The sequence below is a fragment of the Vidua chalybeata genome, chromosome 1, assembly GCF_026979565.1.
Source record: "Vidua chalybeata isolate OUT-0048 chromosome 1, bVidCha1 merged haplotype, whole genome shotgun sequence".
Classification (NCBI taxonomy): Eukaryota; Metazoa; Chordata; class Aves; order Passeriformes; family Viduidae; genus Vidua; species Vidua chalybeata.
Genome location: NC_071530.1, coordinates 132777896 through 132794634, shown reverse-complemented (window position 1 = coordinate 132794634; position 16739 = coordinate 132777896). Strand labels below are relative to the sequence as shown.

Sequence of the window (16739 nt, the reverse complement as noted above, 5' to 3'; positions counted from 1 at the left end):
CTCTTGCTGCACAGAAGAACAAGCTGTACTCATGCAAAGTACTTCTATTTTAACTTACCTACTGATTTTGTACTTTGAGAGAAACTAAGTATAGAAATACAATTCTCTGTAGAACAAATAGCTTTGTAAATGATGAGGCATTTAAATGCCCACAGTATTAATATCTGGGTTTGATTTATTTATGCAGTGTGATAGACCTTTGGTTTGAAGCCTTTACCTAAAAGACTAAAAACTGATACAGACACCCTTTTTTTTTTTTTTTTGATAAGTACTAGAACTAATATGAGGCAAAGCATTCCTTTTGCAGGGAGCACATTTCTTTTTGATTGCAAAACCATTCTAATTGATATGTTGATGAGTCTCTGTTATTGGATTAATTGTTCCTTTTGTGGTTGAGCATCTAAATATTATACATTAAACAGTTTCAATGCTAAAGCTGTTGCTTTCAGCTGTGAATTTCACAACAGCTTCATTTTCTGTACATAATGCTGATTTCACCTGATTCCATAAGTTTTCTATTTTGACTACTGCATATGCCACCAAGAAAATAATGTATGTATGATTTCCCTTAGTAGAATTCATTTTTCTCACAGAAATAAATATTTCTGTCTGTAGGTGTGTTTAAGAAATAACCCCCTCTATCATGCTGGAGCAGTTGCTTTTTCAATTAGTGCTGGAATTCCTAAAGTTGGTGTGCTAATGGAATCTGTTTGGAACATGAATGACAGCTGTCGATTTCAGCTTCGGTCCCCTGAGAGCTTGAAAAACATGGAGAAGGCCAGCAAAACTACTGAAGCAAAGTAAGTGTGGAGACCATGTGCACATACACTCAGATCGTTCATGTGATACTCTCCTGAACTGGGGAGTAATAATAGAAAAGGAAGATCAGATTTTTGTAATTTTGAAAATATTGCGATCTTTATGAGGTACTAGGTTTCTTGTAAACTTGGCTAGATGTGCAGAAATGCTCACTGCAGGAAGAGTCTCTCACTTCTGTGAAAGCACTACGTACATGTGAAATGCATGAGGAGTATTAAATGAAGGCTTGCCTACAGTGTTTCATAAGGTTTCCAAGATTTTATATTTTAATAGCTGAAAATGGAACCAGCTGTTTCCTGGCTCTTCATGAGATTAAACAGATCTGTTTCAGCCCCTCCATAGTTTGAAAAAAAAATCTTTAAATGTTTCTTAAAACAGATTTAAACAATTTCAAGTAAAGCTTGAAAATATTTAGCAGCTCCAGAGTTTGGGGTTACTGTGTAAAGCTAATAATTCTTTCTTTCCTCAAATGAAGCTCATTTGAAGTTTATTTTCTGTAATAGTGTATCTATGCTCAGTTAATATTAAAAAGCTAATCCCTGATTAAGCAGCATTCAAGATTTATAGCTTTGTCAGTTAGGATGGTCATCCACAAGTGTGGAGTTACTTCTTTAAGGTATTGTTAAAGGAACAGTGCTGGGATATACTGGCGCTTTGTCCATTGTTACAGAAGAAAATTCACTTTTTTCTTTCTTCATTTCTGAGTACTAACTTTTATTCTAGACCTGAAAGCAAACAGGAACCAGTGAAAACTGAGATGGGTCCTCCACCATCCCCAGCTTCCACTTGTAGTGATGCATCTTCAATAGCAAGCAGTGCATCGATGCCATATAGTAAGTAATGTGTAGCTCAGAGAAAACTTAAATAATTATGTAGATAAGAAGTTTCCATAAAAGGCAATTCTACAGTGATTCTGTACTAATTTCAGAATCCTTTGGTCTGTCAGTCTGTACTGCAGTGTAGATAAAGGCTTTTGTAATAGACTTTGAATAATCTGTGAATTGTCAGTGTTAAATAAAGCAGTGACTCCTCCATGTAAGGTGTATCTGTGCAAGCGTAACAGTTCTCAGAATCAAAAGTATCTTTCAGGAGGTGATCAAGAGGAAATTCTAAAGATAAATTTATTTTTAGTTGCAATGTGATAATGAGTTTCTTTGTAGCCAGGAAGTTGAACTTGTTTTGGAAAACTTCTTTAAAGATTAAGCTGCTGTTGAACAGCTTGTGTTGTAGTTAAAAGTCAGTGCAGAAAGCAGTAGTTTGTATCTATTACAGAAAATGTCTAAAATGAGACATTCTTTACTAACATACAAAAGCAGTCAGGGAAGTTTCGTAGTACAAGTTGTGCTTAAAAACCTTAAGCACATCCAAATTTGTGTAACTGGACTACTTAAGCATTTTTTTCTCTCAATTTAAACGCATAAATTTATAAAATGTATTTACAATGCCATCATTTGAAGAAATCTTCTCTCTGCAGCTTATTCTTCTAATTGTTCACAGGCTGCAGTTTTAAGCAGCATTGACCTAATGACTCAAATGGCCTTGTGCAATGACTGAGCATCTCATCTGCTCAGATCTGCAGTACTCACTCATTTTACTAGAAGTCTTTTGCTATTGATTTCTTTTGCAGTTCATTCAGCTGTAATTTTCCACTGACTACAACTTTGCTTGGGCTTTTGAACTAGTGTTTGGAATTAACTGTGCAATTAGCTTAGAAGTTCTCTACTTCTTTCTTTAAATATGTTGATAGTATTAATTACACTATATACTCAACTTGGAAGATTAAAGATTCTTGTCAGTGTTAATTTAGCCATGTTATGTATTTGGATTTGATTCTGAGTGTACTACAGTTGCTGTTCAGATAAAGTCTGCAGCAAATCTAACTGTATTGCAATTGCCATTCGCCCAAATAGCTATTTTCTGCCTCATTTGCTATTCGTCTAGAAGTTTACCAAGTAATCCATATGTGGTAGGCAAGCAGACTTTTTGTAAGGTTGATACAAAGCACTGTAGCAGGGGTGACTGAATGTTCTCACAGTGTCAGCCATTTCACTTATAGCATGAGTATGGGAGCCCTGCCAAAACAGGACTTGGTCTTTGTATTTTATTTTTTTGTATTCTAGTTACTGTATTATTTAAAATTCTAAAAAATACTGTAGTCTAATTATTTTTCTTAAATATCTTTAAAATTGCTTTGCTTATCATATAGGCTTTATTAGTTTCCAAATCCATAGAAAAACATAAAAGTGACATGATATACTTGTTAGGTAGCTCTGACTCTGAAAGTTGTATTCTTGTTAACCTCTTGTTAATTTCTACATTTGACTGCTGATAATCTTTTGGGGGGAAAGGTTTGGTGTTTAGTAAACATTGCATTTTGATGCTTTGATTAAGTATGCCAAGTTTCTTTTTGGTACTAACTTTTTTTGTCTCAGAGCGACGACGATCTACTCCTGCCCCGAAAGAGGAGGAGAAAGTGAATGAAGAACAGTGGTCTCTGCGGGAAGTTGTATTTGTGGAAGATGTTAAGAATGTTCCTGTTGGCAAGGTTTGTCTAAAATCTAAAACACTCTGCCCCATTGTTTTTGGGGAGGGGGGAAGAAAAGAGTTGTTCTTTTAGATCAGCTAACTGTTTTAAAAAATCACACTTTCAGGGATGCTTGAGAATGTTTCTGATGAGTATGACTTTAGCTGTGTTTACATTTGTCTATAACATAATGATAATAATAGAGCGGGTGTGTTGTGAGTAAAACATGATAAATCTTAAAAATTCTGGTATTTTAAGTTGAACCACAATATTACAAAAAACAGAGGTGGTTTTATCCAAAATACCATTTTGTTGTTTTGAGCAATAACTCCCACATGTCCAGTGAGATTGTGAAGGTTCCACCTGTTATGACTGACTTTTACATACACATAGGTAGAATATTTGGGTGAATCTCATGTTCTGGCAAGCAAAGAACATAAATATTTTTGTTAGAAATTAAACGCTTCATTAATATGATTATAAAGTTATATGATTTGTTACTCCAGAAAATCCCTTTCTTTAATCCTTATAATGTTTTCATTTTTTCTCTAATAAACCTTTGCTCTGACTCAAGAGCCAAATAGAGGAAAATACTCCCTTTTCTTCTTTGGCACTGTTGTGTGATGTTAGGAGGGATTAGGTCCTCTAGACAGTTCTCTGGTATGCTTTTCAAAAATAAAAGCAATGCAAAAACCGATAAGGTTTTCCTCAAAGGGAAACGATTGGGTTGCTTTCTACTCGATTCATAGAAGATTTTAAAAAATGTTATCAGAAGAGGATCAGTAACTGTCCAACAGAAGGCAGCTGAAGTTAGTAAGAGTTATTTTACTTGCATCCCTAATGGATTTACTTGTGTGGCAATGTAAGATTTGCTTTCAGCAGTATCTTTGAAAGGAGCAGGCTCACAATCAATTTTCATTATCAAGTTTAGGTCATTTCTGCAGAAGGGAATATGGAGCAACTTAGTTCATTGTAACACTTAAATTTCTCAAAATAAGATTTTGAGATCTAATTGAAGTTGCTGAAACCATTGTTTTCCTCTGATATCATCTTTGGGAAAGTCCCTCTTGTCCTTATCTGTCCTTCTTGTTTTAGATCCTAAGACTTTTCAGTACAGAGACTATGCCACTATTTCTGTATACAGTTGCAAAGGTGTCTGTGCATTGCATCAAGAACTACTATAATCAGTATAAAAGACCTTGAATTTTTATGGTTATATTTTCACTGGAGTGCTAAAATCAGTAAGTGGCATGTCTTCTGAACACTTACTGGTGCTGAGTCTCTTCTAGATCAGTTGTTTATAGCAAAAATGCTTGTTTTCCTCCATAAAGCATGCTGTGCTTTTCCAGTATTGTATACTGCCACTCATGTTTTTCCTTTTGGAGTTTTGTAATACTTTATCTTTAGAGCTTAGGTAGAATCCAGCAGACAAAATCATAACTATTTTTGCCTGGTGGTGTCCAGGTTAAAGTCAGAAACGCAGTTTATTACAGGGCAATAAAGAAGTTTAAGCCTTGTTACATGTTCTGTTTGTAATTTGGATCAGTTGTGTGATTGTATGAAGGAAAACCAGAGGCATCTCAGTCTGCAGAAGTTACCCTGGGTAGTTTTCTCCTACAGACTCCAGAGTAATGTTGTTCATTCTGGAACAGTAATATTTGTAATTGAGCTTGTTGTGAGCTCAATTAAGCACAAAGAGGATTTGAACTCTGAATAATTTGGCTGTTGTATCCTTAAGTAATTTTTGAATGTGTGTGTACAGAGGTTCAGACTGCAAAAACATGACTAGATGGGTTTTGGCTCGTAGGACTTCATGAGTTAAGTAGTTCCACCCTTTTATAATCCACCCAAATATACATTAATCTGGTCTTCCGTGGTCTTCTGTGTACTGACTGACAATTTGAAAAGTCACATCTTTGATGTATTGTATGGGTGGCTTCAGTGGCATGAGCATCTTGCATGAGAATATACTATTCCAGTATAACCTGGGAACATGTTAGCCTTGGTGTTTCAGAAAATTGGAAAGGCTTTGAAACAACTTTGAGTTTTAAGAACTTGATGTTACAAATCGTGGTGTCAGTGGAGCAACACCTAGCTTCTCTCAAAGTGTCATCCAGTAAATATGTGATCATGGAGCATATGAATACTTGGGCATCTTTGAGAAATACACACCGGTAACTTAGTGGATATTTTTTGAGCACAATATGAAGTCAATTGCAGTAAACAAATTGATTTCTGAGGCCAAAAATCTTGCTTAATGTAATAATTCAGATTTTGTCTTTTTACCTGCAAGAGCATCCGGAAGTTTAAACATTTATATTCTTTAAAATAAAATGAATAATGTGTGGTAGCCATGAGCTTCTGTCAAAATGTTTGCTGTCTTTTAAAATTATTTATATAATTCTTTATTTTACACAAAACCAAAGATTTAGTCTTCAGGAGGTGGAATTTAGAGATAGGAAATGAATGGGTTCAGATTTACTGATGTGCAGCCTGTGTTCTTGAAATAGTTTTGTTCCTAGAAATTTTATGTCCCCGTGCTTTTGGATGTATGCAGGAGCTTCATGATGTCTCTAAAAAATGTCTGTTTAAAATCCTTCCACAACCTCTGCTTTGTCCTGTAGCATGGTGGGCAGGTAGAAGGTGTTGACTTCTAAAGTGCTCGTGTCTCTCTGGGCACTTTGTTGATAATGTAACAGCTCTCCCCTGAGTGCTAAGATCCAAGATGAGTGTTTGTGATCATTCTGATACCAGTAGGTTGTGCAACCTGCATTTTGCACACTGCTTTGTAAGTGTTGATTTCATATGATGCCAAAGCAGTGAATGACCAGAGAGTCTGACAAGAGTGCAAAGTCCTTACACTGAGGTGGTGTTGAAAGAGACTAAGAATGCATGTCTGCTAGATACACTCTTCTAGTTAATCATCTCCTTGCTCCTTGGAATTTATTGCCTTCCAATGTAATTTCAATTTAAATCCTTCATGGCTTGGAATGAAAGTAAGCCTTTATTCCTCCAAGTCCGTCACTAGATGGAAGAGATAATCACTCCAGGATTATCTACCTAATGGAAGACTGATGGAATGAAATAGCCTGGCACTTGTCCCATCTCTTGTCTGCCCTGGTGAGAAGTCTGATGGAGTGTTCATTAGTGTTGTTGAGAAAAGATATGGGCTGAAATAAGCCTTTTTTACTGCTCACTGGTATCGAAGGGATAAAAGCCTTTTTCTGTTGATCCCATGCGCTTCGGGATATTCTACTTCACCCCATTAGCTTCTGGATCTTTTCTTCTGAAATGGCTTAAATGGTGTCTGAAACCACTGCTAGAACAGAGGGATGGGGAACCTGGGTTGGAGCTGCTTTTTTCTTCTTTGGCAGCTGCGGTTCGTTTTGGTCTGAGGCTTTCCATTGGCAGTGTCCAAGGCCTCCCCAAACTGCTTCTGGTCATCAAAGTTATCCTCAACCAGGTGAGAATCCTGTGTCTTACCAATTTTGCAGTTCTTATACCCAGAAAGCCTGTCAGCTCCTAGGAATTTTATAAAACGTAAATTTGGATTGAGTAGTTTGTTCTTACTTTGTATTGCATTATTTCAGTCAGTCACTTGATTTTGTTTTTTTCTCTTTGATTCCTGTCTGAGATTGAAGCCTTCCAATGAGAAGGATAAATTGAAAGAACTGGATCTTGCCCTAGAAGAGTTACTCACTCCCTATTATGAATCTGTTTGTAATCTTTCAAAGTTGAGTATTTTTTAAAATTGTGTCAGTATTTCTTTGAAGGTGAAGAAGTATTTCTTTCTACCTTTGGGAAAGAGGTAGAAGCCTTTTCTGTGATGTTAAAATTTCTTCCATTTCGAAAAGAAGATTGGATAGGAAGTAAAAAATATATTTTCCCTGGTCTTCTGCTGCTGTGTTTTGAGGAAGAATGTGGTGATTTTGGAGAGGGAAAGATTCAGTGATTTCCAGGGGCATTCTGGTGTTAGGGACTGTGGAAGTGGGTTGATAGTAAGGATAAAGGAGTTAACAACTGTGTTCATCTTTTAGTTTCTCAATTATTTTTAAAATTCCATTAAAAAGACCAGGGGTTGTTATCTTGTAGTTGAAAATGCACTACAAAGGTATTCTGTTTTTAAAAAAAACATCTTTAGTTTTCTGTTTAGTTGCTTGCTTTTTTCATTCAATTCATTCTCTTAATTAAGTCCTAGTAAGGCTCATATTGTCTATGTAGTTATGTAAAATGCTTGTTTCTACTTGGTGAAACTTTTGCATTAGCAGTATCAGCAGTACATTAGTTGTGTAAGCTAAAGCATCTCAATCCTTTAAGTTTTTCCATTTTATTTTTGTAATGAGTTTTTAAATTATCTCAGTCTTATATAAATTCACTTAAAGAGGAATGTTTATGTTGCATATTTATCTTGTTTGGTGCTGGCTCATTATGCCACATCTTTGCTTTGGAGCTTTCTATGTACAGTTGCTATCAAATGCTTCACTCAAGCTCATTGCTCTCTACATCAGGGGGGATAGTTTTATTTTCTTTCTGTATTACAACCAACAGCTGTAGTATAACTTTAACTAAAGAACTGATTTTAGGTTTGAAGAGGTGATTATCTTCTTAACAAAATCTTAATAAGCATATTTTCCAGTTTTTAAAGATATGTGATTTTCCTGGAGAATGGGAAAGAAAAAATATTTGTCATGTGGATGCCGTAAGAGTTCCAGCACTTAGAAACTGTCATCATTTCTCTGAACACATCAAAAGTGATATAAATGAGAAATTATGTAGTTGGTAACACTTTGAGCAGCCAGAAAGCATGCAGTAAAAACCTTTTAATTGTGGAGATAAGATATGTTAAAGATTGGGGAACTGTAAATTTCTTAAGGTGTGCTTCCATCAGAAAGCAGCCCAAATTTATACAGTTCTTGTAGCAACATTTAGTCATTAAAAAAAAAAGAAAAATATACATTTTGTACTAGAAGCTCTGATTGAACCATTGGCATGGGATTGCAGGCTTATAAGTTAGTCTGATTTCTTAGAAACATCTAAACGTACATGGAATAAACTTTTTTTACTAAAGCACAACTTCTAGAGAGTTGTCTTGCCAGTCTCAGTAGAATTCTGTCTTTGTATAGTCCAGACGATGGTTAATGTTTGTGAATCTTTTGACTAGGTCTGAATTTTGAAAATTTTGGGTAGTAGTCTTACAGCTGTCAGTGGTGCTCTACTACTGGAACTTGTAATTCTGCTTCTAGAGTGAAGTTTCAGCATGTAGGGAGCAATTGCTGTAACTCTGTCCACAGTAATCTTCGTTGCAAAGAAAATCTGCTAATGCTTTAAGGTTGTCAATATAACATATTCTCTATTGCACTTGATAGGCTGCACTTAGCTAGAAAAACTGGTAGAAAACATGGATTTTCTCTTACATACAGTCTCTTGAAAATTTGAGACAAGTTTTTTATTGTTGGAGACCTTTTAGATAAGTTGATTACATCTAGACTTTAGTTTGTTAAGCACTTTCTGTGTAGAAACTATTAACAAATTAGGGCTTATTAAAGATTGATGGTTGCTTATATCTAGTTTTGATCAAGACTGAGAGCATACGGAGTTCTTATTTCTGCTCATGGTTAAAACATTGTCTGTTCTTTCCCCACCCCCTTCTGCCTTAGCTTTGTTTTTGTTTTGAGAAAACTATGGTCTTAGCTGGAAATACAAAGGGCCTTGCTGTTTGGTGATAGCACAAGAAGTTCCTGTATCAAGGAAGCCTGTTTTGACAGTTCTGATTAGATATGCATGGCAGCAACTCTTTATAGAGGCTTACAGTCTTAGAAATGCCTGTGTCAGTATAGGGTTGAATAATTTTTCTTTCCTTGGGTGGCCAGAGAAGGACAGACACACACACACATGAAGAACATCTGGATACACTTGTCTGTATCCTTCAGTCCTAAGGGACTGAGTGGAGAACTTGATCATTGAGTGTACAGAACAGGTACTAGACCAGTAAACTAACAAGTCTTTTTTCCACTGTGTACATTCCTGTTGAGGAAAGAGCACTAAAAATTTTCAGGTGGGGCCAAAAAAAAGCTTTTCCCTTTATCTTGTAGTATAAGATCTAATGGGCACTTAAAGAAGGAGACTCAGTGTAAACTTCGTTGTGGTTGAATTGTTGGCTAATGCTTAGAATTCATTGCCACAAGAATAGTGTTTATTTCCAAAAGTGATTGCACAAATTAATAAGAGAAAGGTCTATCCAGGCTATTAAACATGAAGTTGTCCTACTGTTTCCAGGAGGTGGAAGTTGGAAAAAGTCCAGGGGAGTACCAGTAGGAGCTTCTCTAGTCAGTTGATCTTGGCTTCTCTTGGATGTAGGATGCCGAAATGGAGGGACCTCTGATACGAGTCAGGATGCTTATGAAGTCATTAGGAAATCCAAGTTTTTCAAATTTCAGTAATTTTAGCAAGACCATGAGCTATACAATTTTATCACTGGATAGTGTAAATTTTTTCTTCTCCCTGAAAAAGGTGTGGTTTATTTTGAAGCAAATCAGATTCTGTTCAGCCTTTTGGTAATACTCTTTTGTTCTGCCTGTAGGTGCTAAAAGTGGATGGTGCGTATGTTGCTGTGAAATTTCCAGGCACCTCCAATAATGCAAACTGTCAGAGCAGTTCTAACTCCGATCCTGATCCTTCTTCTCTCCTCCAAGACTGTAGGCTGCTCAGGATAGATGAACTGCAGGTATGTGTTTGTGAAACATGGAGGAAACAATCAGTATTTACAACTGCCAGCGCTATGTGTGCTTAATTGCAGCTTAAAATTTTACATCTATCTTCAGGTTGTAAAAACTGGTGGAACTCCAAAAGTTCCTGACTGCTTTCAAAGAACACCCAAAAAGCTGTGTATTCCTGAAAAAACAGAGATCCTAGCAGTAAATGTAGATTCAAAAGGTAAGTAGGACTTACCCTATGAGTCCAAATCTGTTGGCTCCTTTATTACCTGTCTCCCATCCAAGTGAAAAACACCTACTTTCAAAATGACATAAACAGGTGCTTCCATTGATATTAGTACTTTCTTGAAAGTGCTTTAGTTAGGAGTTCTTTAACTGGATGCCATCCATAAAACACATTAACTTTTTTCTTTGTGTGTCTTTGAAGGAGTGCATGCTGTTCTGAAAACTGGGAACTGGGTTCGATACTGCATATTTGACCTTGCCACAGGAAAGGCTGAACAGGAAAATAATTTCCCTACTAGCAGCATTGCATTCCTGGGTCAGAATGAGAGAAGTGTTGCTATTTTTACAGCTGGACAGGTTTGTGGTTTTATGTCTCCTCAATCATTTAACCTCACTGCACTTCACTTCTGTCAACTTTGAATGAGGTGGTACAGCCTTCTGTAAGACTTTTCCAAAATATGGCAAAGAAATAGTTTTTCAAACAGGTTATGAAAAACTTGCTGCTACCTTTAATATTTTGATGGCACAAGGGCAATAGCAAACAACTTACCTAAGCACATCTTACTTAAATTCTACCTTGAATGTAAAATAGGGGAGAAAAAAGGTGGCAGAATGGTTCTTGGGTCAGTATCAACTTGTTATCTAGCTGCATTTTGGAATGTGATCTAGCTATATTTTGGAGCTGGGTCAGATATAAATCCACTCTTGAAAATAAATGGAAATATTAACAAAGAAAAGAAATTAATCTGTAATTGACAGTACAGATTTACTAAAAATGATTGAAGTTTTGTGCAACTCTTCCACAAACGTGGCGTACTTTGTTTAGGATAATTGAAAGAAACAGTTTTTGCAAAATAATTGATTTTGAATGTTTCATTTCACTATATTCAACTTTACTTGGAGCATTTAAGTAAGCTAAAAGTATAGTGACTATTTGTTTCACTGGTAATGTTAATTAATGAATGTTTATCAGAAGCAAGATACTTCTAGTAATATTTATTATGTTAAACACATTTCAGGCATTTGCAAAAGGGAATTTCCTATCTTATGTTGCACCACCTCTAATAATAGGAGTCAAAGACTCCTAATGATAGGAGTCATTACTCCTATCCTAAATGAGAATCTTGGGTAAACTGTTGTAATTGTTGTCAGTTAAGAACAGGAACTTTTGGGAAGGATAATATTTATAAATTGTGGAGACTTAATAATGAAACTTTTTTCCCCAAATGTAGGAATCACCTATTATTCTTAGAGATGGAAATGGTACAATCTATCCAATGGCTAAAGACTGTATGGGTGGGATACGAGACCCTGACTGGCTTGATCTTCCACCTATTAGTAGTCTTGGAATGGGTGTTCATTCCTTAACAAATCTTCCTGCTAACTCGACTATCAAAAAGAAAGCTGCTATTATCATTATGGCTGTTGAGGTAAAATATTTTCTCTGCTATGAAATTACGTGCTTTTTTTTTTTTCTCTTGCTATTGTAAAGTTATGCTTAAAGCAGCTTCATGTTTAGATACTGATTTGTGTTTTCACTATTTGAAAGAAGCTAATTTCAACTGAAGATTCTCTTAGAAACACAAACACACCAATAAATTTACCAAGTAAAGTGAAAGAGCCTTTTTTGGGGGGGATGCATGACTTCTGTATCAGGCTTTTAATTAGTAGGGTTTTTTTAGGCATTGATTTTGAAATGATTACCTTTTTATACCTACTAACACCGTGCAGTTTCATTTGTCTCATGGGTACACAGTTTTTCTCAGAGATCTAACAACTTATTTTGGTTAGATCCCTGAGAATGCAATACTTCTTTATTTTTTTCTATTTTTAAAAAATCATCTATTTAGAGCACGTACTAGGAAACTGGGAGAGGAAAGTGAAGGTTTTTTCACTTGAATCACCTGTAGAGTTCTGTCCTCATCAGTGATGTTGTATGAGCAGTTCTGCTGTGAATTTATATGTCATACTTGTAAAATCTCGTCAGTAATTTGTTAGCTCTGCTGTGTGTTCTGCTGCCACCCGGAGGTACTGTGTACCTGTTAGACTGAGATTGATTTCACAGTGAAGTAGTATTCCATCATTATGGAAAAACTGGTTATATATGGGGGTGAACCTCCCAGACCTTCAACAGCTTCTAATCATTCACTTCTCAGCACATAAATAATTTGTTTAAAAAGAACTAGGTTAGAACTCATTCGTGTACATCCTTAGGCTTTTTCAGTTGTATCACTTTTCCCATGTTACATGGAGCTATGAAATGGAAATAATCTATCTTAAGAATCCAACTGTGAAGCCAAAGGAATGCTTTTGTGAGCCTGATGGCATCTGCTGCTCCATTCCTTTTGCTTGTCTGTGCCTGAATGCACACAACTCTCTTTTTAACAGTGCTATAATTGAGATGATGAATATTCTGAACAGCTCCTGCAGTAACTTCCAGCCAGTGTTGTAGATGAAGACCTTCCTATTATTTTCAAAATTAGAAGAAAATTAAAAGTATTTATGGAGCTTATATCTACATTTTGTGCTTCACATTTCTAAAATATTGTATTCTTTTGAGTACAGAAACAAACATTGATGCAGCACATTCTTCGATGTGACTATGAGGCTTGCAGACAATACCTGATGAATCTTGAACAAGCAGTTGTCTTGGATCAGAATCCACAAATGCTGCAGACATTCCTTGGCCATAGATGTGATGGAAACCGTAATATTCTGCATGCTTGTGTGTCTGTATGCTTTCCAACCAGCAACAAGGAAACAAAAGAGGAAGAGGGTGAGCTCAACAATATAATGAAAATAATTAAAAAATAATATTTTAATGCATTTTCAAGAAAATATGAAATAAAGGCTGCATTCTTCATATATGGATATATTAAAATTTAGCACCTAAAATGTGCTCTGCCATTTCAAAGGTGCTGAGACAACATTTTTATTACTTTCATAAAGTTTTATGAGAATTTTATAAGAATTCAATAGTTACAAGCACTAAGCTGTTTAAATTGATTGTAAAAGCTTTTGACATTCACATGTTAATTTTAGATGAAAAAAGTATTTTTCTACCTTTGTATCACTAGTATCCCCTTTGTATCACTAGTAAAATTTATGATAAATGGTATTTAATAATTTTGAAGTGTTGTAGAATATGTTAATGCCTTCAATTAGAAATGCTACTTGTCATTGATACATATTAAGAAATGTGGAAGAATGACCTATTAATGCCAGTTACTGACACCATTTTAAAATACTGTTATGTAAAAAGCATGTTAACAGGGCAAGGTTGCTAAGTCAAGCACTCAAAAATTAAAGAATAGCAGAATTAAGTTTACCCATGTGCTGTACACGGGTATGCATTGTGAAATGGTCTTTAATTACACCGTCATACTATTTTTTCCACAGGACTACCTCATTCAGTGCACAAGATGGACGGTGCTCACCGAATGGGTAGCTATTCAATATTTCTTTTTATCCTCATCATTCAGTGTGTGGCCCCATTCCTTACTCTTGCACACCATACAAACCCTGCACTGAATAACGAATGAACTTCCTTGTGGGATTTTTGTATGGTGCTGTCATTGAATTTTAGTCATTTATAGACTTTAATTGTTCTTCATATCCCTATTTATAAAATGGGGGTAATGTGCAGCTTTCTCATCTCTTGCTTGGAATTTTATTATAGCTTGAAGTTTTTCTGTATTCAAAGCTATTAACTAATTTTGAGCTTTCAATTTGAGAAGCCTAGGGCCTGATTTTGAGTAGGTGTTACTTCAAAACACTGTATTCTACAACTGGATTAATTGTAGTTTTAGTTGTGCTGTGAATGTTAATTATTTCTGTGAGTTGGGCACCTTTTAGGTGTCCAGAAATGAGTAAAATGTATCATGATCATCTGTAAAAACTTGTTTCACAAAGTTCTGTGTGCTGATAGATGTGTCACAAATAGGTTCTGGTTTTCCAAAGCGATGTTCAGTGGCATTAAGCACAATGCAATGTTTCCACCTCTCCTTCCCAAGCTGTTGCTGCCTTAATACACCCCTCCCTAACGTTGCAGCAAACAAGGCATAAACAGCCTGCTCTCTGTACAACCCTTCATGTTTAGTGTGTCGTCCATCCTGTGCACTGATTGAGGCAGGGGTATTGTTGCTGGGCTTAGGGCGGGTGGGGTGACAAAATAATCCGAGACAAAAAACCCAAACCAAAATAAACAAACAAAACCTAACTGTGTAACTGAAGATTGTTTTACTATAAGCATGCAAGGAAGTTGAAATAAGGATGCATAGGCAAACTTAATCTGACTTTTCCTAATTTGAGTGCTTGTATTTGCAACCTTGACATTTTTTCAGTAACTTCATTTGGGTGTAATCTAACTTTCTGAAAAATGAAAAATATGAACCTGATAGATTTGTGACACTCCTCTGCCTCTCTCTTTTTCCCTCATAAAACTTGTCCTTGAAAGAGATTAATATCTTTACATTCAGGTCACATTTAGCTTCCACTGTAACTGTTAGTGATGGATATTAGGACAAGCTTATTTTCTGTTTATCATCTGGAGGGCAGTGGTGACTTATGTTACTGTCTGTGAGTTACATGGTGATCTCTTAAAATGTAAAAGAAGTTTGATTTAGAAGTAAAGGCTTCAATTCCAAACATACAGATATGATGTTTCTTAAGAATTTCTTAACAATTTCTTAACAATTTAGTGCTACTTCCCAGCTAGTCTGCTTGAGATTCTTCACTCTTGTTCATACAGATTTCTTCTTAAGTGCCAGAAAGGAAATATTGAGGGCAGGGATAAGCTTGATAAGCTTTTTTTTTTTTCTTTTTTTTCTTTTCTTTTCTTCTTTATTACATCCTGTGCCTAGTTTTGGTACAGTTCTTGCAGTGTTGGATAAATGATAAATGAATTGCAGGAAAAGTGGCCCCAGACCTGAAAAGCTGGGGGAAAGCTGCTCTGTTTCTGTGAATTGCTATCTCCTCAGTCTTGCCAATAGAATGGATCTTGGGAAAAGCATGTCTAAAAGAAATGTTCAAAGCGTGTGAAATCATTAAAAAGTTGTGATACTGAATTTCAGCTAATGTCACTGAACACATAAAAACTGAGGGATTTTGCCTGGACAACTGGGATGGATTTCATTAGACAGTAGAACAGCAAATCACCCATTAGAGCCAAAGCATTTACAATTGATGGTTCTCCAAAAACAAACGCTAACTTTGTAAGTGGAATGGTGAAAATTCAGTTACAGATCACTTTCTCCAGAACAGGTGAACCCTCTGCAGAGAATGGTTGTATTGCTTGAGAGATCACTCTCAAGAGCTGTGACCCCTTGTGTGAGAGGTCCAGAAGTGATGGGTTGTGAGTTATGAGAGCTAGTGGGTCTGAGAAAGGAGTACAGCACAAATACAGTGGCAATTCATTTACAGCTACAAATCAACTTGTAGCTAGGGGCACAAGTGTAGTATTCTCTCACTGCTAACTGTTTAATAGTTGTCTGCTTTGGGTAGTTGGTGATCTTTGTCTAATAAGCCTGCACACATGCTTGTGAACAAGAAAAACCAAGGATCTCTTTTACTTAGGGTTGTGATGAGTGGAAATATTTAAAGAATAACCTTACTGTAACAGCTGACACACAGTCAGACTGCCTTATTCTTTCCTTCTTTGAATGAAAGGTATTGATAGTACTTTCCTGTTAAAAAAGGGAAAAAAGGGAACTGTCACTGGTGAAAATAAGTGTGCAGAGAATGGTGACTCTCAGTTTGAAAAGCCTTTGAATAGAAAGTGAGCACTAGCCCTTGCAACTTTGAAAGCACAATCAGAGTCACTTTAAGAAAATACTTTCTTTGTTCAGAAATACATCTTTTCTGTCTAGTTTGTACCAAAAACTTTTTTTTTATTTTAATAATGTTCTATATCTTGCTTTAATATTCTGTATCCCACTTGACAAAATTCAGTCCTCATTATGAGTTGAACTGGTAGGTGTTATGATGCTTAGGGTTGTAGATTTTAGAAGAAATGCTATTTCTTTCTGATGTAAATGGATTGTACTGCCTTCTTATACTCCAAACATAGTTCTCCTAAGCATGTTCATACCCCGAGTGTGTATATTACAAGCCCAAACATTTGCATTGTTCATGGATGCTCACTGTGAAGTGTGGTTTGTTTTCTTGTTCTCCTGGTCTAGTGTTTTGGTGTGGGTTGTTTTGGTGGTCTTGTTTGTTTATTTGTTTTTTGTGTTTTATTATTGTTTTTGTTTGTATTTTGTTTGTTTTGTTTTCTTTGTTTTTTTATAATTTTTATCAAGGCTTTTTTGAGGCCTTGACTCAGCAGGTGCCTGGAAGCAGTTACATGATAGGACCTTGTCTGTTGATGATACTGAAAGCTTGTACAGAATCATTTTTAAGCTCATCCAAAATAAAAAATTGTATATGAACCTAGTCTGTCTCTCTAAATGTAAAAAAAC

General features: G+C 35.8%; 1 protein-coding gene across 10 annotated transcripts in view; it reads left to right on the top strand.

The window, feature by feature from the left end:
* Window positions 1–16739, top strand: part of UBR5 (ubiquitin protein ligase E3 component n-recognin 5) — an 85363-nt gene that overhangs the window by 41032 nt on the left and 27592 nt on the right. For 6 of the 10 annotated variants that reach the window (XM_053953021.1, XM_053952957.1, XM_053952985.1 and 3 more), the window contains 9 exons: window positions 616–800; window positions 1525–1652; window positions 3252–3364; window positions 9924–10067; window positions 10165–10276; window positions 10484–10638; window positions 11514–11711; window positions 12847–13057; window positions 13681–13725. In XM_053953021.1, the coding sequence (XP_053808996.1) occupies window positions 616–800; window positions 1525–1652; window positions 3252–3364; window positions 9924–10067; window positions 10165–10276; window positions 10484–10638; window positions 11514–11711; window positions 12847–13057; window positions 13681–13725 (1291 nt within the window). The remainder of the gene's footprint in view (window positions 1–615; window positions 801–1524; window positions 1653–3251; window positions 3365–9923; window positions 10068–10164; window positions 10277–10483; window positions 10639–11513; window positions 11712–12846; window positions 13058–13680; window positions 13726–16739) is intronic. The other 4 variants (XM_053953013.1, XM_053953004.1, XM_053952977.1 and 1 more) reach the window with 3 other exon arrangements.